Source organism: Peromyscus maniculatus, chromosome 6 (genome assembly GCF_049852395.1).
Source record: "Peromyscus maniculatus bairdii isolate BWxNUB_F1_BW_parent chromosome 6, HU_Pman_BW_mat_3.1, whole genome shotgun sequence".
Lineage (NCBI taxonomy): Eukaryota > Metazoa > Chordata > Mammalia > Rodentia > Cricetidae > Peromyscus > Peromyscus maniculatus.
In genome coordinates, this window is record NC_134857.1 from 47,569,772 (window position 1) to 47,588,726 (window position 18,955).

The 18,955-nt window shown below is 43.2% G+C and overlaps 1 protein-coding gene across 4 annotated transcripts in view; it reads right to left on the bottom strand.

Annotated features, from left to right (window-relative positions):
- The window catches only part of Veph1 (ventricular zone expressed PH domain containing 1), a 228,359-nt gene that overhangs the window by 93,371 nt on the left and 116,033 nt on the right, over positions 1 to 18,955 (bottom strand). For all 4 annotated transcript variants that reach the window (XM_076574202.1, XM_006972627.4, XM_076574200.1 and 1 more), the window contains 2 exons: positions 14,448 to 14,663; positions 12,255 to 12,655 (listed from right to left, as the gene is read on the bottom strand). In XM_076574202.1, coding sequence (XP_076430317.1) covers positions 12,255 to 12,655; positions 14,448 to 14,663 — 617 coding nt within the window. The remainder of the gene's footprint in view (positions 1 to 12,254; positions 12,656 to 14,447; positions 14,664 to 18,955) is intronic.

Consider the following 18,955-nt stretch of genomic DNA (forward strand, 5'->3'; position numbering starts at 1 on the left):
TAAGAAAATAGAATTCAAACCAAAATTATTCAAAAGAAATGAAGAAAGACATTTCATACTCATAAAAGGATAATCCACCAAGATAATGTCTAATTCTAAACATCTAGGCTCCAAATACAAGAACACCCACATCTGTAAAACAAACATTACTAAAACTTAAGTCACACATTGAACCCCACACATTAATAGTGGGGGACTTCACTACCCTACTCTCACCAATGGGCAAGTCATTCAGATAGAAACTAAACAGAAATAATGGAACTAACAGACATTATGACTCAAATGGACCTAACAGATATCTACAGAACATTTCACCCCAATACAAAAGAATATACCTTCTTCTCAGCACCACATGGAACCTTCTCCAAAACTGACCAAATACTTGGTCTCAAAGCAAGTCTCCACAGATACAAAAAACTGAAATAAACCCCTGTATCCTACCAGATCACCATGGATTAAAGCTGGAGTTCAACAATAACAGAAACTACAGAAAGCCTACAAACTCATGGAAATTAAACAACTCTGCAATGAATGACAACTGGGTAAGGCAGAAATAAAGATGGAAATTAAAGACATCCTAGAATTTAATGAAAATGAATATACAACATATCTAAACATATGGGACACAAAGAAATCTGTGCTAAGAGCAAAGTTCATAGCACGAAGAGCCTGCATAAAGAATTTGGAGAAATCTAATATTCGCCACTTAACAGCAAATCTGAAAGCTCTAGAACAAAAATAAGCAAACACACCCAAGAGGAGGAGGTGGCAGTAAACAATCAAACCGAGGGCTGAAATCAGTAGAAACAAAGAGAACAATATAAAGAATCAGTGAAACAAGAAGTTGGTTCTTTGAGACAACCAACAAGCTAGAGAAGCCCTTATCCAAATTAACTAAAAGGAGAGAGAATATCCACATTAATAAAATCAGAAGCAAAAAGGAGGACATAACAACAGACAATGAGGAAATCGAGAGAATCATCAGGTCATACTTCAAAAACCTGTACTCCACAAAAATAGAAATTCTAAAAGAAATGGACAAGTTTCTTGATAGGTGCCACACACCAAAATTAAATCAAGTTCAGATAAATAATTTAAATAGACCAATAACCTCTAAAGAAATAGAAGCAGTCATCAAAAGTCTCCCAACCCTTCCCATCTCTCCCTGCAGCTCTCCCATCTCTCCCTGCAGCTCTCCCATCTCTCCCTGCAGCTCTCCCATCTCTCCCTGCAGCCTTCCCATCTCTCCCTGCAACCCTCCCATCTCCCCCTGCAACCCTCCCATCTCTCCCTGCAACCCTCCCATCTCTCCCTGCAGCTCTCCCATCTCTCCCTGCAGCTCTCCCATCTCTCCCTGCAGCTCTCCCATCTCTCCCTGCAACCCTCCCATCTCTCCCTGCAACCCTCCCATCTCTCCCTGCAGCTCTCCCATCTCTCCCTGCAACCTTCCCATCTCTCCCTGCAGCTCTCCCATCTCTCCCTGCAACCCTCCCATCTCTCCCTGCAGCTCTCCCTGCAACCCTCCCATCTCCCCCTGCAACCCTCCCATCTCTCCCTGCAACCCTCCCATCTCTCCCTGCAGCTCTCCCATCTCTCCCTGCAGCTCTCCCATCTCTCCCTGCAGCTCTCCCATCTCTCCCTGCAACCCTCCCATCTCTCCCTGCAACCTTCCCATCTCTCCCTGCAACCCTCCCATCTCTCCCTGCAGCTCTCCCATCTCTCCCTGCAGCTCTCCCATCTCTCCCTGCAGCCCTCCCATCTCTCCCTGCAGCTCTCCCATCTCCCATCTCTCCCTGCAGCTCTCCCATCTCTCTCTGCAGCTCTCCCATCTCTCCCTGCAGCTCTCCCATCTCTCCCTGCAACCCTCCCATCTCCCCCTGCAACCCTCCCATCTCTCCCTGCAACCCTCCCATCTCTCCCTGCAGCTCTCCCATCTCCCATCTCTCTCTGCAGCTCTCCCATCTCCCCCTGCAGCTCTCCCATCTCTCCCTGCAGCTCTCCCCATCTCTCCCTGCAGCCCCCCATCTCTCTCTGCAACTCTACACATACGAGGACCCTTCCTTTCCTTTGTTTAGGTTCTTCTCTTTCTTTTTTCTTTTATCAAAGCACTTACCATGTTCTAACGTCTTCCCTACTGTGTTTCTGCCTTAGTTAGGGTTTCTATCGCTGTGATGAAACACCACGACCAAAAGCAATTTGGGGAAGAAAGGGTTTATTTGGTCATATTGTAGTCTATCATCGAAGGAAGTCAGGGCAAGAACTCAAACTGGGAAGGAACCTGGAGGCAGGACGTGATGCAGAAACCATGGAGGGATGCTGCTTACTGGCTTGTGCCCCATGGCTTGCTCAGCCTGCTTTCTTATAGAACCCAGGACCAGCTCAGGGATGGCACCACCCACAGTGGGCTGCACCCCCATCAATCACTAATTTAAAAAAATGCTTACAGCTAGATCTTATGGAGGCATTTTCTAAATTGAGGTTCCCTCCTTTCTTTAACTCTAACTTGTGTCAAGTTGACATAGATTAGCCAGGACAGCTTATTTCTCATTTTTATTGTTTATTTCATGCCTTTTCCAAGTAGAACAGTCTTAATGAAGTTAAGATTATCACACTGAAGTTTTTCAGGTGCGTATTGTGGTGCTGTCATGTAACAGGCCCTCAGAATATTGAAGAATGAATAAATAAATGAGGAATAAGTGGGAGAAATAAGTAGAACATGGAATTTTCAGCACATTAAGACTTGATTCTGTAGAAAGAGGGCAGACTAGGGGAGAGACTAAAGCAGGTAGTGAAGTCATGGGGATATGGAAGCAGGGTCAGGGGACAGTTAACTAAATAAAGTGTGCATGAAGAAGATCCATAGGACCCTATGATTCTGCAACCCAAGTATAAAATATAGTTAAAAGGAATAGTAGATCACATGTAATATGACTCAAAGCTAAATGTTTAAGTGGGGATGGGGAATCATGGAGTAGGGGATTGCTTAACCCAAACTAAAGATTATGAAGAAGCCTAATGGAACCCTATTAGTTTGTAAACTAACTGAAGTGTGGTTAAAAATAAAAAGGAGCTTGAACAGAGGCATCTCTCATTGGTAAACAGTGCTGCTTTCAGGAGACATTGGCTATTAAATGAAAATCTGAGGGCCAGGCACAGGTTGCTTTCCTATGAATTACTGGTCAAGGAGCCCCAGAAGCATCAAAACAACTCACACTACTGCCATTGCTCGTGGCTGTATGCCGTACGTAGATGGTAAGAGACTGTCACAGGAGATACCACATACTTCAGTTGCAGACATAGAGAAGCTAATCCTCAACTAACCCGGAAACTCTCCCTGATGGCCAGCTGTCATAGTTCCAGAAGGTGCTATGTAAGCTGCTTGGGGAGAAAAGACACCAGTGCTCTTACCTAGCACTGAATCACACACACTACAATAGTGATCTGCCATGCAAGATGTGCTCACCGGCGCAATAGTGTCAAGACTGTTTAGGGGGATAACCAATGGCTCTCTTTGAGGTCTGCTCCACAGGACGGAATGAACGCCTGGCACAAAACTTTTGGCTAGGGAAGCGGCAGGATCTAGAAGAAAACCCACTGATGTTGTTTTGCTAAATGATCATGCTGTCAAACTGCCTTTTAAATTATAGCCATAGATTTGTGCTGCTCCCAAGCTTGGTCGGAGAAGCTCCTTATTACAGTCGGGTAGTGGTTCCTACAAGGACTCCTAACTATCCAAAGTACTGAATATAAGTGGCTGTGAGTTCAGCTACAGATGGGACCTCTTTGTCAACCTCCGCCTCTCCCCAGTCCCAGGCTCAGGGGACATTGAGGAAGAGGGAGCAGAAGGGCTGTAAACGACAGTTCTCTGGGATTGACACTGTTCTCGCACACATGAACTCGCCACAGCGGTGGTTTCTCACACAAGACCCCATCAAATTCAAGATCGTTAACGACTGCAGCAAGGAGGTGAGAGAGTTCCTGGTGGCCCGCCCTGGCGGGGGAGCTAACGGCCATTGATGGCTGCTGAGGGCCAGAGAGTCACTTTAGTTTGAGGAAGGGCATTGGTAGGTTGCACATACCCCAGTGAATGACATGAATGTGTGCCCAGCAGACTGGACTTAGCCGATTATTTTTAAAGATCCAAGCCAAGAATGAATCCTCATATAAGCTACGTGCAGAGTGATGATGTGACCAGATAGTTTCATCAGTTGCCCACCTGTTTTACTACCACGGTAGATGGGCACTGTGCAGGTGTTGCCTCTGTGTGGGGGTGGGGGCACCCATAGACACCCTGCATAATTCTTCCCTTTATTAAAAATTTACTCTAATTTTTAAAGCAGGGCCTCTCTATCTAGTCCTGGCTGCCCTGGAACTTGCTGTGTAGACGAGGCTGACCTTGAACCCACAGAGACCCTCCTGTCTCTGCCATCCAAGTGCTGGGATTAAATGCACGTGCCACCATGGCCACTGAAACTCCACACCTTTTTACTTAATTTTGCTATGACTCTAAAGGTACTTTAAAAAAAATACCATTTATTACTTTTAAAAAAGAATAGTCAAAACAAGCCGGGCAGTGGTGGCGCACACCTTTAATCCCAGCACTTGGGAGGCAGAGCCAGGCGGATCTCTGTGAGTTCGAGGCCAGCCTGGGCTACCAAGTGAGCTCCAGGAAAGGCGCAAAGCTACACAGAGAAACCCTGTCTCGAAAAAACCAAAAAACCAAAAAAAAAAAAAAAAAAAAAAAAAAAAAAAAAAAAAAAAAAGAATAGTCAAAACTCACAAGCCTAAAACCAAACTTTAATGCCTATCTCTTCATGTTCTCTCTTTCTCTAGTCTAAGTTGTCTTGGTAAAGGATGCTTTTATCCTTTGGGTGGCCAGGCCCAGCCTCTTTGTCTTCCATCTCCTGACCCCTGTCCCACCCAGACTGCTGACAGCTTTGCTTGCAACATCCAAGGTGTGGACGCTTCCTGACACCTGCATGTCAGCCACCCTGGTCCACATTTCCTCAATGAAACATTCTTCTCTCTCAGAGTTTGGAATTTGCTTTCCACCCCCACCTCATCTCTTTAGACCGCCATTGCAGGTCACATGGGTGGAGAACCTTTCTCAGCCATTCTGTCTAACAGCAGTACCATCCCACGTCCATCTCCATCCCTGGCTGTGTTCTGTTTTATAGTACCTACCATGCTAAAGAGATAGATGACAAGGTTCTTGGACCTTCAGGCCTTGAGCATCTTGTTGGGGAACATAGTCACCTGCTTTTGTTGCTAGCCATGGAGGTAAGATGTTATTTCCCAGGGTAGCATTCCTTCAAGTATCTAAATATATGTGATCATATGTGAAACATAGTTTTAACTTAAATTTGGTAGATGAGAAACAGAATCACACTCTCAGGAAGGGTTGTGGTTTAAAGTGGGCTGGGCCAGAGCCCATGACTTCTGCGCTGGTTGATTTTTATCTGCTTAACACAAAAATAGACATATCTTAATCGAGAGAATGCTTCCGTAAGGTCAGCCTGTAGGTACATCTATGGGGGTTATTGTCTTGATTAATGATTGATGTGGGAGGGCCCAGCTCACTTGGCAAGTGCCACCCCTGGGCAGTTGGTCCTGGGTGTATAAGAAAGCAGGCTGAGCAAGCAAGCTACAAGGAGGAAGCCAGCAAGCAGCATTCCTCCACAGTTTCTGTTTCAGCTCCTGCCTCCAGTTTCCTGTCATGAGTTCCTGCCCTGCCTTCCCTCAGTCATAAAACGTGACCTGAGAGTTGTAAGCTGAAACAAACCCTCTCCTCCCCAAGTTGCTCTTGGTCATGGTGTTTTATCACAGCCATAAAAACCCTAACATAGACAAGGTCTAAAATGGGAGCGCTCCCTGTGAGAAAAACCAGATGAGGAAAGACCCCAGGCTTGCCATGTGGAGACTCATCCCTAGAGGATGCCAGAGAGTCTGCCTTAGAATTTGTTTTTCTAAGGGGAGAGATCCATTCTCTCAGAGTTCCTGAGAACTCATGGCTTATTTTAATGTCAACATGAAATGCTTTGTGTAAAATATTCATCTGAAAGAAATGATTATTTCCATAAAATAGTTTTTAAAAGTTTGTTGAATCTTTGTATAAGATGGGGAAAAAAAGGCTTGTTATTTTTCTTCTTACCAGTTCCTAAACTGCAAAAAAGTAACCCAGGGATGGGCTAAACATCTGTGTGCTCATTTCAGGTCTGTGCCAACAGGTGCTCAGGTCCCTGTCAGACTCACCTGCTTCTGGGAACATGCAACTTTCTGAAGGTGAACCCTAACACACATTCTAGAACACCTGGACTCCTGTCTGCCTACATTTTGGGCAAACACTTAGACATCCTCCATCCTCTGGAATTTGGTGCAACTGGAGGTAAATTACCCATGTCCCTCCGCTATCAATCTTTTTCTCTGCTCCCTCATTTCACCCAGCCATATCACCATCCTCAGTTTCCTGGGTACCAGCACTTCAATTGCAGCAGAGATCAAGATACAGTTTTTCTCTTCTTTTTCTGTTTTGAAATGAGATTTGATGGTGAGCAGAGGCCGCCATTTGCTTCTCTGCAGAGCAGTTTCACTGGGGAAGTTAGTGGAAAACAGGGTACACTTTACTGAGATTTAACCTGTGGCATTGGACTGGAATGCCCCCATTTTGCAGGGGACTCTCAGTGTCTCAGCACCACTTTAACCTCTTAGAGCAAGCAGTCCCCAAACAATGATAGTGGAAGACCAATAAAAATCTGAGTGTAAGCTCTTCTGAAAAAAAAAAAATGCAAAGACTGGCTGCCAATGAGTACTTCACCACATAACTGCTTAGTTTAAAGATGCTGCCTTTAGAAGACTGTATCTAAGACACAGAGACACACTAGAGCAAACTCTTTCTGCTCACCTTCTCTTTAATGTGGGTTATCTCCAGGGTAAGGGGTGTGAAATACGTTTCTGTACATTTTTATCTCATTTATAAGCTCGCTTGTGCCTCTAATTATTTGTTAGCAAGGTACATTTAAATCTAGCCAGATGCATGCCCAAGGTGAACTGAGGTGGTATTGTGTTCCCCAAAATATTGTGCACCCTAATAAATTTATCTGGGGTCAGAGACAGAAGAGCCACAATATTAAACATAGAAGTTTGGCAGTGATAGCACACGCCTTTAATCCTAGCATTCCAGAGGCAGAGATCCATCTGTTCAAGGATACAGCCAAGCATGGTGACTCACGCCTTTAATCCCAGGGAGTGAGGCAGAAAGCAGAAAAATATATAAGGTGTGAGGACCAGAAACTAGAAGCATTTGGCCTGGTTAACTATTTGGCTGGTTAAGCTTTTAGGCTTTGAGCAGCAGTTCAGCTGAGACCCATTCTGGATGAGGACTCAGAGGCCTCCAGTCTGAGGAAACAAGACCAGCTGAGGATCCAGCGAGGTGAGGTAGCTGTGGCTTGTTCTGGTTCTCAGATCTTCCAGTTCACCCCAATACCTGGCTCAGGTTTGATTTTATTAATAAGAACTTTTAAGATTCATGCTACAGTGAACATTATCAAAAGGACTGGTCATTTCCAGGTTTTGGGTGCCTGGTTTCATTGACAGGCAGATAAACCTTTCTAGATCTCCACACAAGTGGCCTAGAGAGTACCAGTGCTTACAAAGTTGGTTGCATGTTATTACCTAGTTGGGCAAATGCTCATCTCATCTGTAGATAAACTTCATGTCCCAAGATAGGACAGGCTTTGCAAGGAAGGTTAAAAATGGCTTAGTACCAATGACTTAAAACTCAATTTTCTTTTTAAGCAGAACCTTTTGAAAACACAGCTAACAGGTAATGACAGAACTTAGTGTCCTCTACTGGAATTTGGGGTGTGATAAGTATGGATGGAAGTGTGTAACATCCTAACCATTGATTATCTAAAACATATGCCTGCTCTTGCTTTGGGACACGATACATAGGACAATCATCTGGTGTGAGCTAGTGAAAGCAATGTGTAGAGGACCCTTTTCAAAAGATCCACTGATCTTTCTCTAGCCGTGGCATTTGGAAATCTCTAGACCATCACAGGGGACTTGAATCCATACATGTGTTAGCAAGAAAGTCATAGAGGAAGACTTTGCCGTGATGATGTCTGCCTCCTTTAGCTAAAACCCACTCCTTGGAGAAATGAGCTCGAGAGTAACATAATCTGAGAGAAGTCCCAGAGCACCAAGAAAATAATTTCTAGAAGCTGGAATTAGTGTTCCCTAATCAGTGTCTTGGGAAAAGGGCCAATGAAGCATCATAACGAAAGGAAGCTGTCTTTCACTCTCAAATTGTGTGAAAAGTTTTCAAGCTCCAAATTTTACAACTTTTTTGGAGAAATTATCTTAATCCTGAAATTCATCTCATGTATTAAAAAAATAGCCAAGAAATGCCATCCAAAAGCAGCAAATAGATGCACATTATTATCACTGCCGGACTGTTTTTGGCTCGGCAAGCCCAGTATTTTGAAGGAGAAAAGACTATCAGTGAGGCTTCTAATTGTCCTCCAATGGGAACCTGAATCTTCCACCTGAGGCTTGTGATGAAAGCCCAGCATGACTGGAGGCCTTTTGCTGCCCGCCATCCTTATAGTGAGAGCTGAGCATGCCCATAGTGCTCTTGACCAGAATTTTAGCCCTTAGACTCATTATGCTTCATGACCTTGAGCTCAGCATGCTCAAAAAATGTGCCTATCATCTATCCTTTAACAATGACCTTAAACTGAGCGTGCTCAGGTATGTACCCCAGCCTAAAGTGCTTTTGTATACCAATAGAGACAGTGCCCAATCCCTAATAAAAGCTTCATGCTTCTTCCCATGTTCCCAGCTCGTGATTCAGTTAATACATTTCTCCACCCTTTTCTTCCTCAGGGATGCTCGCTTTGGCTTTGCGTTCACAGAGATGTAAACCATTGCACAATTGTGCTAGAAGGATGTAGGGACCGGTGTTGACAGTTCCCTCTCAGTGACCATAATACTGAGTGTGAACTGGGCTACCTGCCAATGTTAAGTTATGAGGCTTTATTTGTACTTAAGCATACAAACGTTTCTTCATTTTTTCCAGAGAGTTTTATCTTTCTTTAAGAAAAAAATCTTCTCATGTGGCCTGATTGGAGCAAGGACCATCTTCTAAGGTTAAAAATAAGCTTTCTGTAAGTCAGGATTATTTTTATCCAGTTAAACACTTCAAAGTAAACCGAAGTAACATTGATGGGTTCTTACAAGCTCACAAGTTCTTTTCAGAACTCCAGAGATGGACCAGATTTTCAAAGATGTATTTAATATTATCTGTGTATATGCTTTTGGCCTCTGATTATTTTGCTCACATTAATGAATACTAATGATTCAAACTTTTAAAACATCCTTAGCCAGATGAATCTAATTTTTTCTGGTCTGGTATGCAAATATAATCAACTAGTGACATTAGGCCATATTTGCTTACAGATACACAATTTTCAGTGACTGGTAAGCAGAAACAAAGCCATCCAGACTCATCAGAGAACTGGCTCACCCAATAACAAGAATGTTGTGACTCAAAAATGACCCAACCTCAGTAAGACCTGGGGTTTGAAACCTTTGTTTCCAGAGATGATGTTAGATAAATACAGATTCGATTTCCCACTACTCTTGGTCCCCAGTGTGACCAAGGTCAGGGTTAAAAATGTGACTTGTAACCTTGAGTCATCTCATACTGACTTCCGTGGTTTCCATGAGACTCCTATTCTCCTGTCACTATTTATTATTGAAGTATTAGGTTGAAGCATAGGAAACTAATGTTTTTGTACATCAAAACAGTTGACCATTTTGTCTTTTCTGTCTTTCTCATATGAACCAACCTAATGTCCAGAGAGTTTCCTTAAGAATCTGTTTCGTCATTTTTGCAGTGTGGGCTTTGTGTAGCACTCCAAAATGCTACCTAGTTTTGTTGTTGCCTACTGCTTGTCTCTTTAATTAAATGTTGTGCAACGTTTTTTGCTTGTTTTTGCTTCTTTTCTTCTTTGTCTCTTGATTATTTTGCATAATTCACTCAGAAAGGCCAGATGCTTCTTTTAGGCCAACAACACACTTGACATTAACATAACTTCTCAGCCTGAATGTTCACTAAGGTTTTAAGGAAAGAGATGTGATACTGTTGTGCTGGCTGAGGACATGAAGCAAGTGAAGTCTTGTCAGCCAGAGGACAGCTGGTATCTACTGACTAGCTCACCATCTTTGGAATATCAACAGTGTCTCCTGCAATCAGTCTAAGTACTTCATTGGCAGATGTATTACCAAGGAGCCATATAAATATTCCATTCCTTACACATGCCCCTGCCCTGTACAGGAATTTCCTAGGAAATTACTAAAATATGAATGAATTCCAAAATGTCAACTTAAAAAATACACACTCAGTTCTAGGTTATCCCTGGTTGGAAATGTTACCATCAAAAGTAATTATGCTTTTTTTTTTCTTTTTTTAGATAATGGGCTCATTCAACATTTGGGGAAAAATCCAAACAAACCCATATCATTTAGTTGAATCTAAAGCTAATTTTAACTCCTGAAATAATTCTTTGTAACTGGGTGTTTAATGTAATTCTGTCGGTTTTCTTCCACATTGTAACATAGTTGAAACTCATTACAGAGTAAACTTTTTATATTTTAGGCCAAATTTGAACCCCCCCCCCACACACTAGTCTATGAAGTGAAATGTGTTTAGCTTTCTCTTGGATACAGATACCCTTTATGGCACCTTGAAATTCACTTCTCCTCCCTTACATTAACCTCTTCAACCTGTGTACGTAGAATACTGGCAAAATAGAAATTATGAAGAGGTCACTCAATTGAACTTTAGTAACCATAGGTATTCCCACAGCCTGGTGTACTTCACCATAGAGAATACATTTGAATGTAAGCAACACCACTTTCACTTTTACCACTACAGAATAAATGTAGGAAGGCTGGTCAGATTACCACAGACATTGGAAGGTGTCAGCCTCTGCATAGACATAGCAACTAATTATATTTGGTACAGGAAGCTCCTTTGGCTTAGCAGAACACAATCTCTCCTCTGATTGGAAATGGGAAACAGGGTAGGAAGTAGAGTATGGGGAAGTGGACCCTCCAGGGACCCCCACCGTTCTGCTGTAGCCTTAGGGGGCTGGACTGTCTGGCTTTTTTCCTGTGGGAAGATGACATGTGGACACTTCACTTACTCCCAAGAGAAGGTGTCTGTTGTCTGAGGACTGCTGGAGAAAAGCTCTAAGAGCCCCACAGTGCCATCCAAGCCAGTTCAGTCGACAATCTGCCCTGGTGCCCTGATGCCCTGGTGCCCTGATGCCCTGGTGCCCTGGTGCCCTGTTGCCCTGGTACCCTGGTGCCCTGATGCTCTGGTATTGGTGCTCTTGTGTCTCAAACATTCTATCTTTCCCCAGAGTCAGAGTAAAGACATAAAATGTAAGAGAATGTCAGGAGATTTATTGGTTACTATGCAGAGCATTTAAGAGACTAACCTAACACAAAAACTGTGGTGACCAAAATGTCCAAATTGTAACTAGAGAAAGATTCAATATGCAGTGATTCTTTCTTTGGACCAAGGATCCTATACAGTGTGGCAAAAGACTGTGACTGATCTGTCATGACTTCAGTTTGACTGTGTCTTTTGTGACACTTTAAACTGTGTTCCTGTGGGAGGTCTAGCCCCTGACAGTCTTTCTCTACTTTGTCCTTTGTTGTCCCGGTGTCCCCCACAGGCTTATTATCTATCCCACCACCTGGCACAACTTTGCTGTATTCCTCTTGTATCTAATCTCTAGGAAACCAGGGACTTTTTGTCACTCAGATCTCGAGTCTCTGAGGGCCAGAGCAGGGCACACAGCGATGGGCTAAGAGGACAATCTGTCACAGTCAGTGAGATGCATGGCTTCCCTGTTTGATTACACGGACAGAAGCATTCTCTGGATGCCCTGACAGCAGAACCTGCTTCGAGGCCCCTTTTTGTACACTGGGAAGGGGAAGCAAAGAAACACAAAGGTTAGCACAACTCAGGAGACTCAGAAGCATCTGTGGAGAACCAAAAAGACAAAAGTCAACAGATGGGACAGCTTCCCTCAAAGAGAAGAAACAAAGGTACTGGAAGAAACACTCTATTTTAAAGGAAGAGGTCCATAAATAGGTACGAGTACTTAGGTGTTTGGAGAGTTTTGTCTTTGTCACTGACACCTGAAGTTTCTCGAGTGTGGGAAGCTCAAAGCACTTACCTTCAATGGTGCACTGGTCCGGGACTGGGACCTTTTTTGCGATTTCCATGGCATAAGCCTTCACTTTACTGAGGTTTTCTTTTAAATGCAAGTACAGCTTATCTTGGTATTCAATGGGACTCGTGGTGGCTGTTTCTGGAATGGCTTCCTGGATGTTTTCTTTAACAGTTTCAGGCATATTCTCTGATTCTATATGGACAATACTTGGGTGTGAAGCTGAGGAATTTCTCAGCTGTGATCCATGGGCATCTATCTTAAGAGGCAACTTGCCAGTTCCGTGGCTAAGTGGGTCTATTTCTGAGAGAGAGATGCTGGCATGTATTCCTGCCCTTTCTTCAGCTTCCCCATCGCCTGCTCTCACTCCATTTGTGAGTACAGTATTCAAAGCCAAACTCCTGGACCTGTGATGAAAGGATAGAGGAGTTAAGGAAGCTCTTGTTGCCTGGCAAAGGAAAAACAGTTATACCAGGACAGAACTTTACTTTCTCCAGAGGGAGACACTATTAATAGACCAGATAACATGAGGACCACTATGGTGATATTTTATTTGTACTGAAATGTGATTTTAATTTTATGTTAATAAATAAAGTTGCCCTGGGGTCAGAGCTATTAGAGCCATAGCAAGAGCGTGATGGTTAGAAGAGCTAGGTAGATTTCTGTGTGTTCAGGGATACAGCCAGTATTGGAGACATACGCCTTTAAGACCTGGAGGGCGGTACTTACAGGCAGTGATAAGGCAGTCATGTGGTTGGGTTTACAACCAATGAGAAGGCAGAACAGAAAGACTATTTAAAGACAGACAAACAGGAAGAAGCTCTCTCGGGGAAGTTAGGAGCACTGCAGGAGATAAGATTTTATCTCTGAGCTCTGACCTCTCGGCTTTCTCTTTTACATTGGCTCTGTGTTTCTTATTTTAATAAGACGATTGGTCACATCTACAGACCACCAAGCTGTGTGACGAATAACACTCTGAAAACACAGGGCTAGGGTTGTAGTTCAGCAGCCTACTACATGCTTGATATGCATAAGGCCCTGGGTTTTATCCTCAACCCCACCAATAGGAAAGAAGAGAATGTTTAGGTACCTCCAAAAGAAGATTTAAATCAACTTCCTAGCAAAGTTGGCTATAAAGTGGTAGACAGAGAGTTTTTATTCTTTCTTGCTTTTGCCTCTGATTATTCACTAGAATAAGAGATGCAACTGTCAGCCATTTTCAAAATTAGCATGCTTAATTTAAAAAAGTGTTTAAGAGATAAAATCAGATGTTTGCCTTCTATTTATAGTCCCTAAGTCAGTGGTTCTCAGCCCCCTTGGGTCACATATCAGATATTGATATTACAATTCACAACAGCAGCAAAATCACACTTCTAAAGTAGCAATGAAAATAATCTTATGGTTGGGGGGGTCACCACAACATGAGGAACTGTATAAAGGGTTGCAGCATTACGAAGGTTGAGAATCGCTGCCCTAAGTACATAGTAAGGGTACTTGACTAATGAGAGCACTATTGTGGTGGTATTGTGTTCCCCAAAATATTGTGTACTCTAATAAATTTATCTGAGGTCAGAGAACAGACAGCCACTAGATACAAAAGCTAGAAAATGGTGGCACTCACACCTTTAATCCTAACATTCCAGAGATAGAAATCCCTCTGGATCTCTGTGAGTTCAAGGCCACATTGGAAATAGCCAAGCATGGTGACACACGCCTTTAATCCCAGAAAGCCAGCCTTTAATCCCAGGGAGTGGTGGTAGAAAGCAGAAAGATATATAAGGCGTGAGGACCAGAAACTAGAAGAATTTGGCTGGTTAAGATTTTGGCTGGTTAAGCATTCAGGCTTTTGAGCAGTAATTCAGCTGAGACCCATTCCGGATGAGGACTCAGAGGCCTCCAGTCTAAGGAAACAGGACCAGCTGAGGAACTGGCAAGGTGAGATAGCTGTGGCTTGTTCTGTCTCTCTGACCTTCCAGTATTCACCCCAATAACTGGCCTCAGGTTTGATTTTATTAATAAGAACTTTTAAGATTCCTGCTACACACTATGGGTAATATTGTTTTAATTCATTAAAGGATAGAACCTTGGGAAGCCATAGGTTAAGAAAAAAAAGTTGAAACACCCCAAAGCATCACGACAATAAAAGTAATAGCAAATACAAGTTCATACTTCAAAATGATGACCGAATAAAAGTTATACCTGCTAAATCGAATGTTTCTTTGTTCTTCCTTAGAGATGTGGTCTAAGCTGTATCTGCGGACAGAAGCAGGGGTGTTGCTCTCAGCGTTTATTTTGTCTTCAAAGGCTTGGATTTTAACTTGGAGTTTTTCATGGTCTTCACTTTCAGGCTCCTCTGTCATGGTCTTGGCTTCTCCCAGTTTCTCAGGAAAGCCAACTTCAGCGCTGTTTTTTCTCCTAAAAGAACAGAGATCATGAGCTGCTTGTCATCCATACCCTTTGGAGCAGACTTCATTCCACTAACCTTTATCTGGAAATGAAAACTCTGCTGGATAACTTTCTGGCTAGTTGTGTAGCAAACTTTTGTTGACTATTTAGACACAGGCTTTTGATATTCCTTCTATACAGCTCATTTTGCCAGAAGGTTAGAAACACTGGAGATCATGCCAACTCTGTATTAGAAATGCTTTCTGGGAGCTTGGAGAATGAAAGCAGTTTGTACTCACATTTATCACACTCCTTCTTAGAAACTCTTTAAAGGTGTGGCAAAGACTCGCACCATACATTTGGCAGAGCATTTCCATGTGCTGATGTATTCGCTGATGAAGTTGTGGACGGTTTCTGCAAACTCAGGGCTTTGCTAATTTTAGAGGAGTCATTGTAAGTCTCTCCTGTTCAGAGTAAAGTATGTCTTCTCAATTTTATTTATGTGTTTTATGTATATGAGTGCTCTGTCTTCATGTACATCTGCACACCAGAAGAGGGCATTGGATCCCATTATAGATGGCTGTGAGCCACTGTGTGGTTTCTGGGAATCAAACTCAGGACCTCTGGAAGAGCAACCAGTGCTCTTAACCACTGAGCCATCTCTGCAGCCCTATCTTCTCAATTTTAAGATATGGGAAAAATAAGGTTATATTGTTTTTTCTTTCTTTTTCTAAAAATAAATATTAGTATATACACATATACATGCATATATACACATATAAGATATATGTATATATACACATATATAAGCTATATATTTACAAAGATACAAGATGTATTTGTACTTTTTATCTATGTGGATGTGTGCATGTATGTGTGTGTATGCTATGTGTATGGGTGCCTGTGGAGGCCAGAAGAGGGAGTGAGACTCCTCAGAATTGGAAGTACGGGTGGTTGTGGGCTGCCCGACATGAGTGCTGGGAACCAAACCCAGCTCCTCTGAAAGCAGCAAGGGCTGGTCATTGCTGAGCCATCCCTCTAGACATAGTTTATGAGAGTTTATGAAGCACTTTGTACACATTAAACTTCATCTTTTAAGGCTTAAGTCAAAATGTGGTATGATTTGAGGCCCTCTGAGAGCCAAGAGTTCCTTAGACAGGATTAAGAACTGCAGACAAGCCATAGAAAAAACCTGCTCTGTGACACTCACTGAGCTGGATGATGATGACAGCCACAAGGTAGAATGTATTTCTGTCTCTTATCTGCACTCAGATGACCTAGGGTGACTGTAATCTTTTAAAACAGTTTACTTATTTTATGTGTTTGTTCCCCAGCGTAGGTATTTGCACCACATATGTGCAGGACCTAGAGCAGTCGGAAGAGGGCGCTGGAGCCTCTGGGACTGGAGTTGTAGGCAATTGTGAGCCACTCTGTAGGTGCTGGGGACTGAATCTCGGCCCTCCGCAAGAACAGTAAGTTCTGTTACCCACTGAGCCTTCTATCCAGCATGAGTTACTTTACAGTCATCCCTGATTAAAACCCATTTCTATTACTTTTTATACTAATCATGGTAAAACAAGCTGTTTTTAGTTTCCACACTTCTGACATAAAATATGTATCTTTCACTCATACAAACTAATTCTCCATCCCCAACTGGGTTCCTACAGTTCTTTGCACTTCCAGTACTAACTGCCTGGAGTTAGTTAGCATCAGTCTGCACAGATCTCCGCGTTTTGTTACCAGTTTCAAGCATTCGCTCCCAAGCCAATAACACTAAATAACTTGAGAACAAAGTCAGAAAGTTTCTCACCAAAGGAGACTTTAGGCTCAAGAGAGTCTAAAAAGCTCAGACTCTTGGCTACAAGTTATCCTCAGATGCCCACTAACCCCAAGAGGCACACACACATCATATACCTCTGGGCAGGGTTGCCAATAAAATACAAACATTAGGCCAAATAAGAATTCCAGATAAACACCAAATATTTTAAAGATGAATTTATTATTAAAATATTGATTACATTAAATATTCATATATCTTATAAAATGAAATTATTATGTATTTTTAATGTTTTATGACATTTATTTATGTATGCATGCATTTTATTATTAGTAGTACTCATCTATATTTTAGTATATTATTACTAAAATGTATTTCATTATATCAAGATTATTATATTAAAAACCCTAAATTTTTTTTATCTGAAATTCAACTAGACATCCTGTACATTTAATACATTTAGATATCCAGGCCATCTGGCAACATTGCTTTGCTCCCTCATGATTTCATATGCAGGGCATTCATAGCAGCCTGCAAGGTTTGAGGAGTCAGAGAACCAGGAATGCCTGGGGTCTGAAGTCAGGCTGGCCACATCACCTCAGGTCTACCAGATGCCCAGGAGACACGGGCAGCTTCTACTGACTTATGCCAGCGGGGAGAAGCATTGCATTATCTATCTGTCAAATGGGAAGGGCAAAGAGAGGCAGAATGTAACAGGGGGAGCAAAAGCCCCCCACTTCTGCCATTTTATATCTTGTCACTCAACCCAGAGGGAGCACAGCGGGGACTTTGGAAGGGACCAAGTGAGAGTCAGGAATCAGTAATACAAATCTCTGACTCCAGACATGAGGCTGACGACTGTGGCCCATGGGCTGAGCTGTGGCCACCCAGGCTTTTCACTGCGCACAGTTTCCCTTGTTTTGGGATTTTCAGACTTGGAGTGCACAGGAGTTAAGGAATGGGGGTGGAGGGTAGGGAGGAATGGATGGCCATGACTCTACCAAAGCCTTAAGATGGGTTACAGGGAACTTTTTGTCACTGGTCACCACTCCACCTGGACATGCCCATTTTCACCAGGGAGCTAAGTGGGTTTTGATTCTAGTAGGTTAGAAGGCCAGGAAAGAGTAGCTAGAAGGATGGAGCTTAAAATATCATTCCTTAGCTGGGCGGTGGTGCCTCACGCCTTTAATCCCAGCACTTGGGAGGCAGAAGCAGGAGGATCTCTGAGAGTTTGAGGCCAGCCTGGTCTACAGATGAGTTCCAGGACAGCCAGGGCTACACAGAGAAACCCTGTCTCGAAAAGCAAAACAACAACAAAAATCATTCCTTACTCCTTAACTTTCTCTTTCATATAAAATATAATATAAAAAAACAAATCCCATTTCCAGATAAGCAGACCCCGCCTCCACTGTCATGCCCCCCCCCCCCCCCCCCGCCTTCCTTCAAAAGCAGGAACCACACAAACGTGACCATGAGTGGGGTGGCAGGCCACTCCTCCTGTGGGGGGTTTTCTGGGATGGGGGCAAACGGGCTGGTCTCTTGCAGGAGGCCCCTATTCCTTTACCACTTGTCACTCTTAACTCCAGAGGTAATTTACAGAACACTCTGCCAACATTCTGTAGTCCCTTAAATATTAACTTGGCCTTAACTCAACAAGCCACATTACAAGAGGCTCAGCTGATTCGGTCTGAGCAGTTTCTGGTCTCTGCTGCCAAAGTAAAGTCTTCAGAAGTGCGTCTAGGGATGCCCAGGGGAGGCCTGATTGCCTCCCTCTTGTGTGCACTGGGACTCTCCTAAGAAACAAATTGGCCCTTGGGCAGTCTGCTGTGTTCCCTCTACGCTGGGTGATGAGACTAGACGCTGATAGGGGTGGAGAGATTGGTGAGCTCTGTTCCTGACCCCTTAAATCAAAGGAAAATAATATTAGTTCATGTTTGATGATCTTGGCTTTCGATCCTGTGTCCAGGATATACTCTCCTGCCGAGTTAAGCTGGTGATGGGGGAAGGAGACCTCAATGGGCTAAATCCATACCAGAGTCCTAAATTCTGGGGATGTTATATTTTTTTTTTTTACTCCTCAGCAATTTCTTGGGTCATCATCAGTCATCAAAAGGATGACAGAGAGGATCCCCTGGCTGATAGTCCCATTGCCTGTTTAGGGGCTTCAGTGCTTAATGCCGCTAGAGTCTGAAAGAGCAGACATGCCGCTGGGTCCTGCGAACATCTGTTCTGGAGTTATTCTGTGGGCAGAAGTGGAGCCATGCAAAGGCCCAGTTATGTGGGGATTAGAATGTGGTCAGGTCCACAGTACTGTTCCACTGAAAACAAATGCTGCCACAGTTGATCTCCTTTACGTTAGAACTTTAAAAGGGATGTCAGGAGAGGATGCTGTAGAAACATGGAGTGATCAGGGCCTCATGAGGGAAAGGCCTCAGGGCATGCCTCCAATTTTCCACTTACTAATTAATGATGTGCTAAGTCTCTTTCTGACTCGAAGGCACATTTTATTAAACAGAAATGGGATTCATGGCTTTGTGCCTCTAGG